This window comes from Monodelphis domestica, chromosome 1 (assembly GCF_027887165.1).
Source record: "Monodelphis domestica isolate mMonDom1 chromosome 1, mMonDom1.pri, whole genome shotgun sequence".
NCBI classification, from domain to species: Eukaryota; Metazoa; Chordata; class Mammalia; order Didelphimorphia; family Didelphidae; genus Monodelphis; species Monodelphis domestica.
Genome location: NC_077227.1, coordinates 693,037,097 through 693,050,434, shown reverse-complemented (window position 1 = coordinate 693,050,434; position 13,338 = coordinate 693,037,097). Strand labels below are relative to the sequence as shown.

At 39.6% G+C, this 13,338-nt stretch overlaps 2 protein-coding genes across 2 annotated transcripts in view; one reads left to right on the top strand and one right to left on the bottom strand.

Annotated features, from left to right (window-relative positions):
* Nucleotides 1–450: 450 nt before the first annotated feature.
* LOC103103278 (chemokine-like factor) overlaps nt 451–13,338 on the bottom strand; it is a 46,107-nt gene continuing 33,219 nt past the window's right edge. Inside the window, exons 5-6 of the mRNA XM_056800303.1 lie at nt 10,168–10,272; nt 451–741 (exon numbers count right to left, since the gene is read on the bottom strand). Coding sequence (XP_056656281.1) covers nt 631–741; nt 10,168–10,272 — 216 coding nt within the window. The 3' untranslated portion in view covers nt 451–630. The remainder of the gene's footprint in view (nt 742–10,167; nt 10,273–13,338) is intronic.
* TK2 (thymidine kinase 2) overlaps nt 4,449–13,338 on the top strand; it is a 110,313-nt gene continuing 101,423 nt past the window's right edge. Inside the window, exon 1 of the mRNA XM_007477102.3 lies at nt 4,449–4,771. The gene's annotated coding sequence lies outside the window, so the exon portion shown is untranslated. The remainder of the gene's footprint in view (nt 4,772–13,338) is intronic.

Genomic DNA, 13,338 nt, shown 5'->3' with positions numbered 1-13,338 from the left:
TAATAATCCAATACAAAATCTGTAAGAAACCAAAGAATCCCTCCAATTGAGTAATTTTGAAATTTGGTATTAGTTCTTGAAGGATCTGTGATTCCATGAGTTTAGGCCTCCCTCCAGTGGCCCAGCTCATGACATCTTTGGGTCAGGAATTGCTCTTGAAGAATTGCTGTGAACCAAAGATCTCTTATTCTGAACCTAACCTGGTGTCAAGCCCTTCCAAGCAGTTGGGCATGTGTTTTGATGACAGATAATGGCCTGTTACCAAGCCCATATTCAAGAGCTTCCCAATCTGGTAGGACCTTCAAGAGATAGTCAATCAGTCATGGATCATTTATTAAACACAAGATGAACTTGAACTCTGCTGCCTTAGTCTCCAAGAACCCTGGGTTACTCCCCAGTATGTCAAGTTTTTAGCAGAGAACTCCAGTAAAGTTAAAATTGACATTCCTCTGAAAAAAAGACTTCCATATAATCTTTATTTTGGAGGGAAAACATTTTGCCATGAACATGGCAAAATGGGGATTTCAGAGGAAAAGATGTTCTTTGTAAAAAGAGAAGAGATAAATATCTGTGTTTTCTATGAGATTTTAAGTGTGCAGAGTCCTCTGGCTCCTGGTTGGAGGAGACGAGTCACTTTCTGATAGACTTCCTAATTCCAGATTTTAACTTTCGAAAGCTAAGCCGCCAGGTTTGTAAAATGACATCTATTAGACACAAGAGGGCCACAAAAAGTATGACTACCTGCAAAGAGAGTACAGTCATAATTTTGGCCATTCCCATCAGCACTGATGCATTGTCCCTCCCATTTCTTGACATTCAGAAGCATATAAGCCCATCAGCTCCCCAAAACTGTTGTAGTTCCTTATGCCATTTTTGAAACTCTTACCTTCCATCTTAGAATCAATACTGGGTACTAGTTCCAAAGCAGAAGTGTGGTAAAAGGCTAGGCAATGGAGATGAAGCGACTTTCCCAGAGTCACACTCACAGGAAGTGTCTGAGGATTGGAACCAGATTGGAACCCTGGCTTTCAATCCACTGAGCCACCCAGCCACCCCCAATCCTTTAGTCTTCACTCCTCCTCCTCTCTTCTATTCTTCTAAATCGTTTTCTTCTGGTTTGGTGGTTAGAATACTGAGTTTGAATCCTGATTCCAACCCTTGTTAGAGTATGTGAGGAAAGTGGTTGTAAATGTTACTGTTGTGTGAGTTTGGAGAGGAAAATGGCAAACCACTCCAGTATTTTTGCCATGAAAACTCCAAATGGGTGTTGGATATGACTGAAACTGAACAACAAAGAAAAAATGCAAGTTACACTGAGTGGTCATCTAGCCTGTTTGCACCGTACCAGGTATGGGGAGCTCCCCTCCTCCAGAATAAATGTTACCTATTGCTACTGCTCCTCTCCAAACATGGCCTCAATGGATCTAGTAGAGAGAGTTCAAGTTCTGGAGATAGAATCTAGTTTCAACTCCTGGATCTGTTATTGATTAGCTTTGTGACCACGAAGCTTCTGGGGGCTTCAGTTTCCTCATGTATAAAATGAGGGAGTTGGGCCAGATGAGTCTGAGGTCCCTTCTCCCTATAAACCCTATCCTCTATGATCTCTCCCCATTTAATATTTGTCCTTGAAGTTTAAAGTTTAAAATAAACCCAGAAAAAATAAACCAAGATAGATCCAGAAAGGTCAAGTGGTCTGCCCATGTTATTGGCTTGGTTATTCCCATGGATCTCCTGCCTTAACATCCTCCTTATGTGACTTTGGGCAAGTCTTCCAAGTCCTCTAGGTCTGCTATTCACCTGAATGAAATCAGGAAGATCATCTATGCCCTACCTAAGCTCACAACAGTGTTGTTGGGAGGACCAGGTGGAACTATAACGGGAGGGGATCAACTATCTGGAGAAGGGAAGGTTGGAAGGTACCAGTTAGTGATAATGGGCTCTTCAGCATAGATTGGAGGCTTGAAATACATTCACATGCTTTCAGGTGGCCTCATCTGAGGTGAATTTCTTTACTCATCAGTCCATTTCTTCACTTATCAGTGGAAAGAACATTGGAAACCTGGGTTCCAATTCTTTGACATAGTCCAGTTGTGACATAACCACTTGGACATAGTGTGACATGGAGCAGGTCACTTTGCTTGTTCAAATTTCCTCATGAGGATAACCTGTGGTTCCAAGCTACTCCTTGTTGGTGGAGATTAGTTATATGATGCCAAAATTTCCCACATTGGCCATGCCCCTCTCCCCAAAATATATCTCAGTCTGCACTTGGAAACTATTGGCTCTCTATCAGGAGGCAAGTAGTACATTTCATGGTGATTCTTCTGGTATCCTGGTTGGTCATTGGGTTAATTCCAAGTCTTTCAAAGTATTTTGTCTTTGATATTGTCGTTACTGTATAAATTGTTTTCCTAGTTCTTCTCGTTTCACTCTACCTCAGTTCAAATAAGCCTTGCCAGGTTTCTCTGAAGTCTTCTTTTTTATAATGTCTTATAGTACAATTATATTCTATTACGTCTATACACTGTAACTTGCTCAGCCATTCCCAAATCAAGGGGCAACCCATCAATTTTCAATTCTTTGCCACCACAAAATGAGTTGCTATAAGTATTTTATACATCTTTGCATTTTGTTTTGTTTTTGCCTGGAACTAATTCCTCCCTTGGTTTTTCTTCCCTCTTATAATCTTTTTCTTTTTTTCCTCTCTTTATTCCTACTTCCTTATGCAGTGAAATGTCTTTCTGTACTATGTGAATATGTATTCTTTCCTCCTTCATTTAAAAAAATTCCATTTTATTGTATTTTTAGTTCCAGATTCTTTCCATCCCCACACTCCCTTCCTCACCTACTGAGAAGACAGGAAATATAAAAATCATTACTGAAGTCATGCTAAACAAATTTCCACATTAGGCATGTTCCAGAAAATAAAAAGAGGAAAACAATGCTTTACTTCATACTCTGAGAATATCAGTTCCCTACTTGAAGGTAGAGAGCAATTTTCATCATGAGTCTTAGAATTATGGTTCATTTTGTTGATCAGAGTTACTAAATCTTTCACAGTTGATTATCTTTACAATACTGTTGATACAGTGTAAATTATTCTCCTGGTTCTGCTCATTTCACTTTGTACCAATTCATATAAATTTTCCCAGATCTTTTCTGAAACCATCCCCTACATTATTCCTTACAGCAAAATGGTATTCCATCACATTCATATAATACATAACTTACTCAACCATTCCTCAACTAAGTGACATTCTCCCAGTTTCTATTTTTTTTTCCATCACAAAAAGAGCTCTTATAAGTACTTTTATACATCTTTAGAATTTTTGGTTTTACTTTGCTTAGGACTATCCAGTTCAGAGTTATGTCATCTGCTTCCCTTACTCAATCTTCCTTGTTTGTATTGAAATCTACTTTTGTACTCTATATGTGGGATAATTTTTTTCCTTTCCCTTCCTATAGTATATTTTTCTTCTCTCTACTTCTGTATTCTTCTATTAAGATAATAATAAAAAAGAACCATTCCTTGGATCTCAAATTAGTTTGGACTCTCTCTATAACCTTGAAGTTAGGATTCTGGGGAGACTCATGTGCCATCTCCTTATATTAGAATGTAATATTATTTAGTTAGAGCTTTTGTCCTTGCTTAGAATAACATTTATGCTCTAGTTTGCCTTTTTTATATTCTTATGACTCTTGTGTTTGCCCTTCAAAATTTCCATTAACTTTGGTCTTTTCATTAGGAATGCTTGGAAGTCTTCCATTTCATCAAAGATCTATTTTCCTCTGTATAGATTATACTTTTCTTCTTGGTTGTAAATCTCTATCCTTTGCCTTTTGAAATATCACATTCCAAGCTAACTGCTTTATTCAAAGAGGTGATTACTAAATCTCGTATCAACCTGACTGTAGGTATTCAGTATTTAAATTGTATCTTTCTGGTTGCTTATAGGATTTTCTCCCTTTACTCCAGAAGCCCTGGAATTGACATTGATGTTCCTGGGAATTTTAATTTTAGCTTTCTTTTGGAAGGTGAGTGGCTGATTCTTTTTATTGTTACTCTGCCCTCAGACATTCTAAGAAATGCAGAGAGTTTTAAGATTTCATGATTTCTTGAAATAGGATGTCTAGGTTCTTTTTTTTTTCAGTTAAGGGCTTTCAGATAGTCTAATGATTATTAAATTAGGTTGGAAGGAAATAAAATTTAAAGCATTTACTATGTGCCAGGAATTGTGCTAAGCACTTTACAAATATTATCTCAACTGGTCCTCACAACAATTCTGGGAGATAGGTGCTATCATCTCCATTTTACAAATGAGGAAACTGAAACAGACACAGGCTAAGTGACTTGCACAGAGACACTGTTTGTTTTGTTTCAAAGAGGACCAGTGACATCACTGGATGAAGTCTTCACTTGTGAATGAATTGGATCTAAGAGTGGGAGAGTGACATGAAGTCTTCAGCCAGAGAGACTTTTTCAGGCACTGAAGTTCAGTGGCAAGACAAAAGTCAGGATAGAGCAGATGACCTTGGAATTTTTGGTATCTGACTAAGCTCTGGGTCCTCTATGGTGCCTGCTTTAGCCATCATTGAACATTGGAACAAGTTGTTTTTATCTTACCATTCCACCAAGGGAAGGCTTCTCATCCCCCTCAGTTATTGATGGGTTCAAGGACCATCAGTTATCTTCAGCCTGCTTTAGCCTGTCTGCTGAGAGAGTTTTACTGGGTTTGGTCTCTGGGCATGCTCCAGCTTAGAGAAGCCACACGTAAGAGGTAGATCAAAGGTGGACACCAGAGGTGGATAAGCAGCCCTGAAAAAGGCTCAGCAAACTCTCACACCAGAGGTGCTAGTCTGCCCTGCAGCCTCCATATATTCCAGAGTCAGACAGTAAATGTCTGAGGCTGGATATGAACCCCTATCTTCCTCAGATGGTCCAGTGAACTCTATGCACTTAATGCCTAGCTGCCTATTATTTATTTTCCAGGTCAGTTTGCTATGAAATACCTTATTCTCTCTCTCTCTCTCTCTCTCTCTCTCTCTCTCTCTCTCTCTCTCTCTCTCTCTCTCTCTCTCTGTCTGTCTCTGTCTGTCTCTGTCCCTGTCTCTGTCTCTGTCTCTCCCTCTCCCTCCCTTCCCCCCCCCCCTTTCTCTCTCTCTCTCTTGGTCTTTTAACTTTGTTTTTGTCATTTTTGCTGTCTCAGAAGTCATCTTCCATTATGTCCTTTCTACTTTTTAAGGAATGTGTTGCATGGGCAAGGTGTTTTTGTACCTCTTGTGCCTTAATCTCTTGTTAATTCTGTATCTAATTTTTTTCCCCATAGCTCTAATGTCCTTTCCCACCATTTCTTTTAGCACCCTCATTACATTCATAAACAATTTAAAACCTTTTTTAAAAATTAAAAAAATTATTTAATTACATTTGGAAATTTTAACTGAACTTGTACCCAAGCTGTGTTTTTAAATAGATATTTGGAAGACATTCTCTTTTGCTTTGTTTTTTTTTTCTTGAGTGTCCTTGTCAATGTAATAGTTTTTTTTTTTAATGGTAGGGTTTAGTTTTCTGTTTGTTCATTATTCTAGTCTACTTCCAGATTTAGTACTTTTAAGAATAGTCAATGCTCACCTCTAGAAGTAATATCTGGGCCAAGCTTGTGTCTTCTAGAGTGTGGCAGCTGCTTTCTTGGGTTTTGAGTCTTGTGTTATTCCAAGATCTCAGACAACTCAGGGACCTGACAGCTTTCAAGAGCTCCTGAAGGGGTCTGATTCAGGACAAAATCTTATTGCTGTTTCTCTGGTTTGAGTTCTACAAGTTCTTGACCTGGATTTGGGTTTGACCAACATATTTGTGATCTTATCCCATTCAGGGGGGTTCAGAGGACTACGGTTAGACTCAGCCACTTTTAGACATCTGAGAAATCTTGCAGTTTCATCATGAAAGAACTGCAGGTTCTCCTTTGGTCTAGGAATTCTGCCTTGGTTATTCCACTGCAGATTTCAGAGTGAGCTGGAGGCTACTCCAGCCTCTACTCCTGGGGTCAGAATCATGCAGTTGCTGCTTGCTTCCAAACTTGTTCCTTGATTAATACACAATCTAGGGCACTAAGGAATTAAGGAGCTAAGGGTCACTCCTCACCCTGGAATACTAGCAGTAGATGCAAGTCCCCTCTTCAGTTTGCCCTGGATCTCTGACCCAAACTTCTCAGTAAGTGACAGAACTGTACCAAATGAAATCCTGAGGTGTTACTGGACCTGAGACTCCTTGTGGCCCTGGTGCACAGCCTCTCCTTGTGCTTGAATAGATCCTGTCCTTCTCTGTCGCCCTTTATTGATATGGGCAAACAAATGATTCACATTTTCTTGGATTTCCTAATCAGGATGTGGTTTGATGCGTTTTATCTGTGTGGAGCAATTGTAGGGTAGAGCTTGGTTGGTAATTTTTCCTGCTACTCTACCATCTTGGTTCCACTTCAACTAAACCCAGTATATCACTTTATTTTTAAGGCGTTTTCTCCTCATGTAAGATCCTTGTGTATTAGAAGTGTATTTCTCTTACCTTATAGAATAAGAGTTATCCTTTAGAGTGTAGAATCTTAGGGAGCGAAGCTCTAAGCACCTCTCTTTGAAGGTTTTTGGTTCTCACTTCAGAAAATGTCCCAAGGCCATACTCCTGATAATTCTGAACCCCCTTGCAAGACTCATGGCCATATTATCTACTCTTCTGTTTGCCTGAGTAGTTTTAATGGCTTCCTTTTTATTTTGTTTTGCCTTGAAAACCAGTTCAAAAAACTTCAAAAAAGGCGAGGTTTATTCCTGTGCCCCCAATTATAACTTCATAGACAAGAGTCTGGCCGAGCCCCAATGGCATCATAGTGCTTAGGGTCATAGATAAGACCTTCTATATTCTCCTCAACAGCCAACCTTGAAAAATTGAAAGGTCAACCACTTATCGTAGTCCAAGATCCCAAAGGGCAGGCCTGGAATCAGAGGTTGCCCACCAGTCAGGATCCTGGAGCCCCTCCAAAGGAGGGAGCATATCTAACACATGTAAGAGATGAGACTTTTCTTTGCCAAAATGGGGAATGAAGAAGCCATCTTTGGAGCTGCCACTGCATCACTCCTGTCTGGGCATAACTTTGGAGGCCCACTGAATCACTTCCATCTTTAGCTTGTTATCAATACTATCCTTTAATAAATCTCTTTGGAATAATACATGCTATGATTACATGTTTAAAAATCACAGCCACAAAATCAAGAGAAAAAATATCCAAGTAAAATTAATCCAAAGAGAATTCCAAAGCAGAGGATGTTTATATTAGCACATACATGTAATTTGCTAATTTTTAACACATTGTAAGCAAAGTAGAGTTTGTGGTCTATACATTTGTTTAGTTATTTTTTTGTTGTTATTGGTAAAATATACAAGAAAAAAATGAATTAAAATAAAAAAAAAAGACAGGGAACGGCTGTGTACTTCCCAGTGAGGCTCTGACTGGATTAGAATGGGTCATGAAATCCCAATAGAATAAAGCTCTTTGAGGGTAGGGAGTGTCTTCGTATTCCCAGAGCCTAGCTCTTGGTAGGTATGAAATATTTAATAACTATTTATTGAATGACATTTTTAATATGGAAGGCTCTAGAAGAGGACAGGAAAAAAGGGAAATCATTCTTAGAGAGAAGGAGTGGGGTATTGAGGGTCTCTAGTTTATAAGTAACCTGGTACAAGAGAGGCTGGGCCTCCTTTCATCAGCCATCACATATTTTCTCAATTCCTCAAGCTACAGTACATTCAGTACATGGGAAGTTTGCATCTTGTTTTGTTTCTCTGTTTGTTCCTTTGTAGCCATCACAATCATCAATGCACAGTGTGTTCCACTATGACTGATCAGACCAATGTGAGCTCAGAAGGCTCTACTACTCATGTGGCACAAAGAGTTGTTTCTATGAACTTCTGAGGTCAAGATGTTTCTAAATTTTTGAGTAAAATGGAAAGTGCTGAGAAAAAATCTCTTTAGGACCTATATGCTGGGTTTCTTCCTTTTTTCCCTTCTCTGGCATGGATGCCATGTAACTATCTTAACACCCACTTGGAGAGGTGGTTGTCAGTGATAGGATCTGGGGAAACTGGGCCAATTTACTCATTTTAAAACTCCACCTCACACAGAAAACCTCATTCACATGGCTGAAACATTCATGTAACATCACACTGCCCATTAGAAAATACACATCTACACGGGTAAGTATGGCGGCAAGCTAAACGTGGCTTACTTACTCTCCCCAACACACCGACAAGGACTACCCCAAAGGACCTTAAGAATTATTTTCAGAGGAGCAGAGGAGCTGTAAAGTGGGGTGCAGCATTGAAGGTGCATGGGATTGGGGCTTTTCCAGTCTATAAGAGGGTGAAAGGGATTCCACCCAAACACGAGCTGATCCACCCTCCCCCACCCCCACCTACAGAGCCAGAGCCAGTGCACACCAAGACAAACAAGCAAGGGGGACCCCTCTGAAGTGAGTAAGGGACACCTCTGGGTCCTTGGGAGCTGACTAGGACAGCAGGGGACCCACCCCTGAAGGCAGCTAGGCAGACAACTGCAAGAGAGCGCAGACCTTAGGTGCCCAGAGCCAGTGCCCACGCCGGAGGCAGGGAGTGAGCAAGGAGTGCTCCTGGAGTGAACTGGGGACACTTCTGGGTCCTTGGGAGCTGACTAGGACCCCCCCCAGAGACTTACCCCTGAAAGTTGCTAGACCAGAAACTCAGCCAGGCAGGAAAGCGTAGAACCTGAGCACCCCTGGGAGGGAGGCACTGAGAAGAGCTGCAAAGGACTGTGGAGAATCAAAAGCCTGCACCAGGCAAAATCCTTGCTCCCTAACTCCATACACAGAGAAGCTGCCCAGCTGACTGAGATTTCTGATTAAAGAGGGAAGGGAAAACATCCAGAAAAATGGCTAATCATGCACAGGAGGCTCAAAATCCCTTCAAAAAAAATCTAAAAAGAAATCTGTGACTCTTGAGACCTTTTACAGAGGAAAAACCCAGGCTACAGAGGAAATACTGGACAAAACTCAAACAAAGGCAAAACCAAAAAAAAAACAAACCACAGAAATTGTCCACAAGCCGTGGAAGAGTCTCAAATGGGGCTTATCATCAAAAAGATGGAAGCCTTCTGGAAAGAGAAGTGGGAAATGGTTCAAAAAATGAAGAAATCATAGCTGAATGCCAAAAGGTTAAAGCAGAAAACCAAAAGATTATAACAGAAAACCAAGCCTTAAGAACCAGAATTGAGCAACTGGAAACCAATGATCTTGCAAAACAGCAAGAATTAACAAAGCAAAGTCAAAAGACAGATAAAATATAAGAAAGCATAAAATATCTCACTGACAAGGTGAAAGATCAGGAAAACAGAGGAAGGAGAGACAATTTGACAATCATTGGGCTACCTGAAAAACTAGAAATAAACAGAAACCTTGACACCATACCACAAGAGATCATCCTAGAAAACTGCCCCGAAGTTCTGGAACAAGGGGGCAAAATAGACATCGAAAGAGTTCATAGAAAACCCTCTACACTAAACCCTCAAAAAAACAACTCCCAGAAACGGATTTGCCAAATGCCAGAGCTTTCAAGCTAAGGAAAAAATCCTACAAGAAGCCAAAAAGAAGAAATTCAGATACAAAGGAGCACCAATCAGGATCATACAAGGCCTGGCAGCTTCAACACTAAAAGACCACAAGGCCTGGAACACGATATTCAGAAAGGCAAGAGAGCTGGGTCTTCAACCAAGAATCACCTATCCATCAAAACTGACCATATACTTCCAGGGGAAAGTATGGGCATTCAACAAAATAGATTTCCAAGTGTTTGTAAGGAAAAGACCAGAACTAAGTGGAAAGTTTGATGTCCAAACACAAAGACCAAGAGAAACATGAAAAGGTAAATATGAAAGAGAGGGAAAAGGAGAAAAATGGTTTTTTAAAATTATTCAAACTCTCTTCTTTAAGGGCTACAATTAGATCAAATTATATATATGGATATATGGGGAAATGTTATTTGTAACTCTCAGAAAATACACATCTACAACAGGACAGAGCACATCTATGATCACAAAGGACTCAAATGCAGATTTAGCATATAGAAATGAAGTTTAAAAATCATATACTTACACATATTTGCCAGTATAGCCCATCTATAGAGTCTGGTGGGTGAATGAGAGAGTAGAAGCCGGCGTATGAAAGGTACAGAAATGCAAAAATGTTATTAAGTAAGTCCTGAAAATGCAGAACAGAAAAGAGTTAACATTAAAGGATGATGGAACGTCAACAAAGGATTCCGTGTAATTCAGCTCAGTAACTTGGTGATGCACTAGGCTGAACCAGGAATACAAAGACAAGAGTGAAAAGAGTCATACCTTCTCTATAAGGCAGGCCTCCTGGGACTTGCAGGATACACCATCATCTCCCACTTCAAAATGGGACAGAGGGAAAGCCTGGAACAGTCCAATCACCTGCCTGCCTCCCTCCCTCCATCTCTCCCTCAGCAGACCTTTCTCCAGGCACTACTGCATGAACTCATTCCTCAAAGGTTAAACTCAATGGAGTATACTGCTAGTGCATCAATCTCCTCCATTCTTGTGATTGTGAAGCCCTGGCTGCCATCCCCATCCCCAGCTGCCTTATTCCTCCTTCCTACCTTAGTCACACCCTGCCCCGTTTGTCCCCCTCTGGATCTACTTGCCCCTTCCACTGGGCTCAGTAGTTAAGAAACTTGATTTCTTTTTAAACCTTTTTTCTTTTTCACTCCATCTTTTTGTCCTCCCTGAGACCCGGCTCCCTCCAAATTACACTCTATCCTTGGCTAGTCTTTTCTGAACTGCATGTATTTTCCATTTTACTCTGCTCCCTCCAGTTCATTAGTAGTAGTAGTGGAAGAATCACTGCTCTCCTTTCCATGGCCTCTTCCAGACTCCTTCCACCAATATTATAGCAACCTCTCCTCCTATGAAGTTTATACTATTAAGATTTATCACTTGATCCAGATCCTAGTGACTATTATCTGTTGAAAAAAAAAGACTATTTGCAGAGAATTCTCGTTTCTTCCCTCCTACTTATCTCACACCAGTCAGATGTTTTCCTCCACTATGTCCTCCTTCACGTCTGCCCCACCCCCCCAAAAGAGATGGCCCTTCTCCTTGCCAAGTGATCTTAGTTCAACCTGTCTTCTCTAGCAGACTGACCCTGTCAATCCCACTCTATAATCTGTAGGCTCTCCTTTCTTACTTGGTCTTTCCCTATTGCCACAAACACATCCATGTCTCAATTATCCTTAAAAAGAGTCCCCTATCTCACTGCCCTTGCTCATTTTCTGTCTCTTTTCAGGTAAGCTACTTGAGAAAGCTGGCTACAACTGGGGCCTTTACTTCCCTTTCTCACATTCCAATCTCAACATTTGACAGAAACCTCTCTCTCTCTCGTCTTCAATGTTCTCTCTTTTTTGAAAAAAAAAGCATTTATTTAATCTTAATTTTTTCTCAATTATATGTGAACAAGAATTTATATATTTTTAATTTAAGTTCCAAATTCTCTCCCCTCTCCTTGACAAGGCAAGCAATTGGACATAAACTATTCATGTGCAATTATGCAAGACATGTCCAAAGCAACCATGCTACAAAAGAAAATGCAGACCAAATCTCCCACCCCACGAATAACAAAAAATGTAAGAAAAGTCTGCTTCAATCTGCATTCAGACTTTAGAGGTGGATGGTATTTTTCATAACAAGCCCTTTGAGATTGTTTTGGATCCTTATATTGCTGAGTAGCTAAGCTATTCACAGTGGATCATTGCACAACATTGCTGTTCTTGTGTACAATGTTCTCTTGGTTCTGCTCATTCCACTTTGCATCAGTTCATTTTCCAGTGATCTTTTGACTGTCAAACCTAATGGCCTTTTCTATTTTTTTTATTTCTCTACAGCCTTTGACACTGTCAGTCATTTTCTTCTGCTGGGTACTTTTCCTTCTCCCCATGACTGCATTTTTCTAGTCTTCCTACTTGTCTGACCACTCCTTCATCCAGGTGACACTTGTCAACCCCAAGTGTGCTTCAGTCGTCTGCTTGGAGTTCTTTTCTTCATCATAAAATCTCATTCAATAATATAGGCTCTTATTGGTTCAATTATCATCTCTATGCAGATAATCACCAGGGTAAGCCCATAGTAAATACTTTTGAAAAAATCTATTTGTCTGTCTGTCTATCTATCTATCTATCTATCTATCTATCTATCTATCTATCTATCTATCTATCTGCCTATCTATCTATCTATCTATCTATCTATCTATCTATCTATCTATCTATCTATCTATCTATCTATCTGCCTGTCTATCTATCTATCTGTCTGCCTGTCTATCTGCCTGTCTATCTATCTATCTATCTATCTATCTATCTATCTATCTATCTATCTATCTATCTGTCTGCCTGTCTATCTGCCTGTCTATCTATATATCTATCTGCCTATCTATATCTATCTATCTATCTATCTATCTATCTATCTATCTATCTATCTATCTATCTATCTGCCTGTCTATCTATCTATCTATCTGCCTATCTATCTATCTATCTATCTGCCTATCTATCTATCTGTCTGTCTATCTATCTATCTATCTATCTATCTATCTGCCTATCTATATCTATCTATCTATCTATCTATCTATCTATCTATCTATCTATCTATCTATCTATCTGTCTGTCTGTCTGTCTATCTATCTATCTATCTATCTATCTATCTATCTATCTATCTATCTGCCTATCTATCTATCTATCTATCTATCATCTATCTATCTATCTGTCTGTCTATCTGCCTATCTATCTATCTATCTATCTATCTATCTATCTATCTATCTATCTGTCTGTCTGTCTATCTGCCTGTCTATCTGCCTATCTATCTATCTATCTATCTATCTATCTATCTATCTATCTATCTATCTATCTGTCTATCTGCCTGTCTGTCTATCTGCCTGTCTGTCTATCTATCTATCTATCTATCTATCTATCTATCTATCTATCTATCTATCTATCTATCTGCCTGTCTATCTATCTATCTATCTATCTATCTATCTATCTATCTATCTATCTATCTATCTGTCTATCTGCCTGTCTGTCTGTCTGTCTATCTATCTATCTATCTATCTATCTATCTATCTGCCTGTCTATCTATCTATCTATCTATCTATCTATCTATCTATCTATCTGCCTATCTATCTATCTATCTATCTATCTATCTATCTATCTATCTATCTATCTATCTATCTGCCTGTCTATCTATCTATCTATCTATCTAT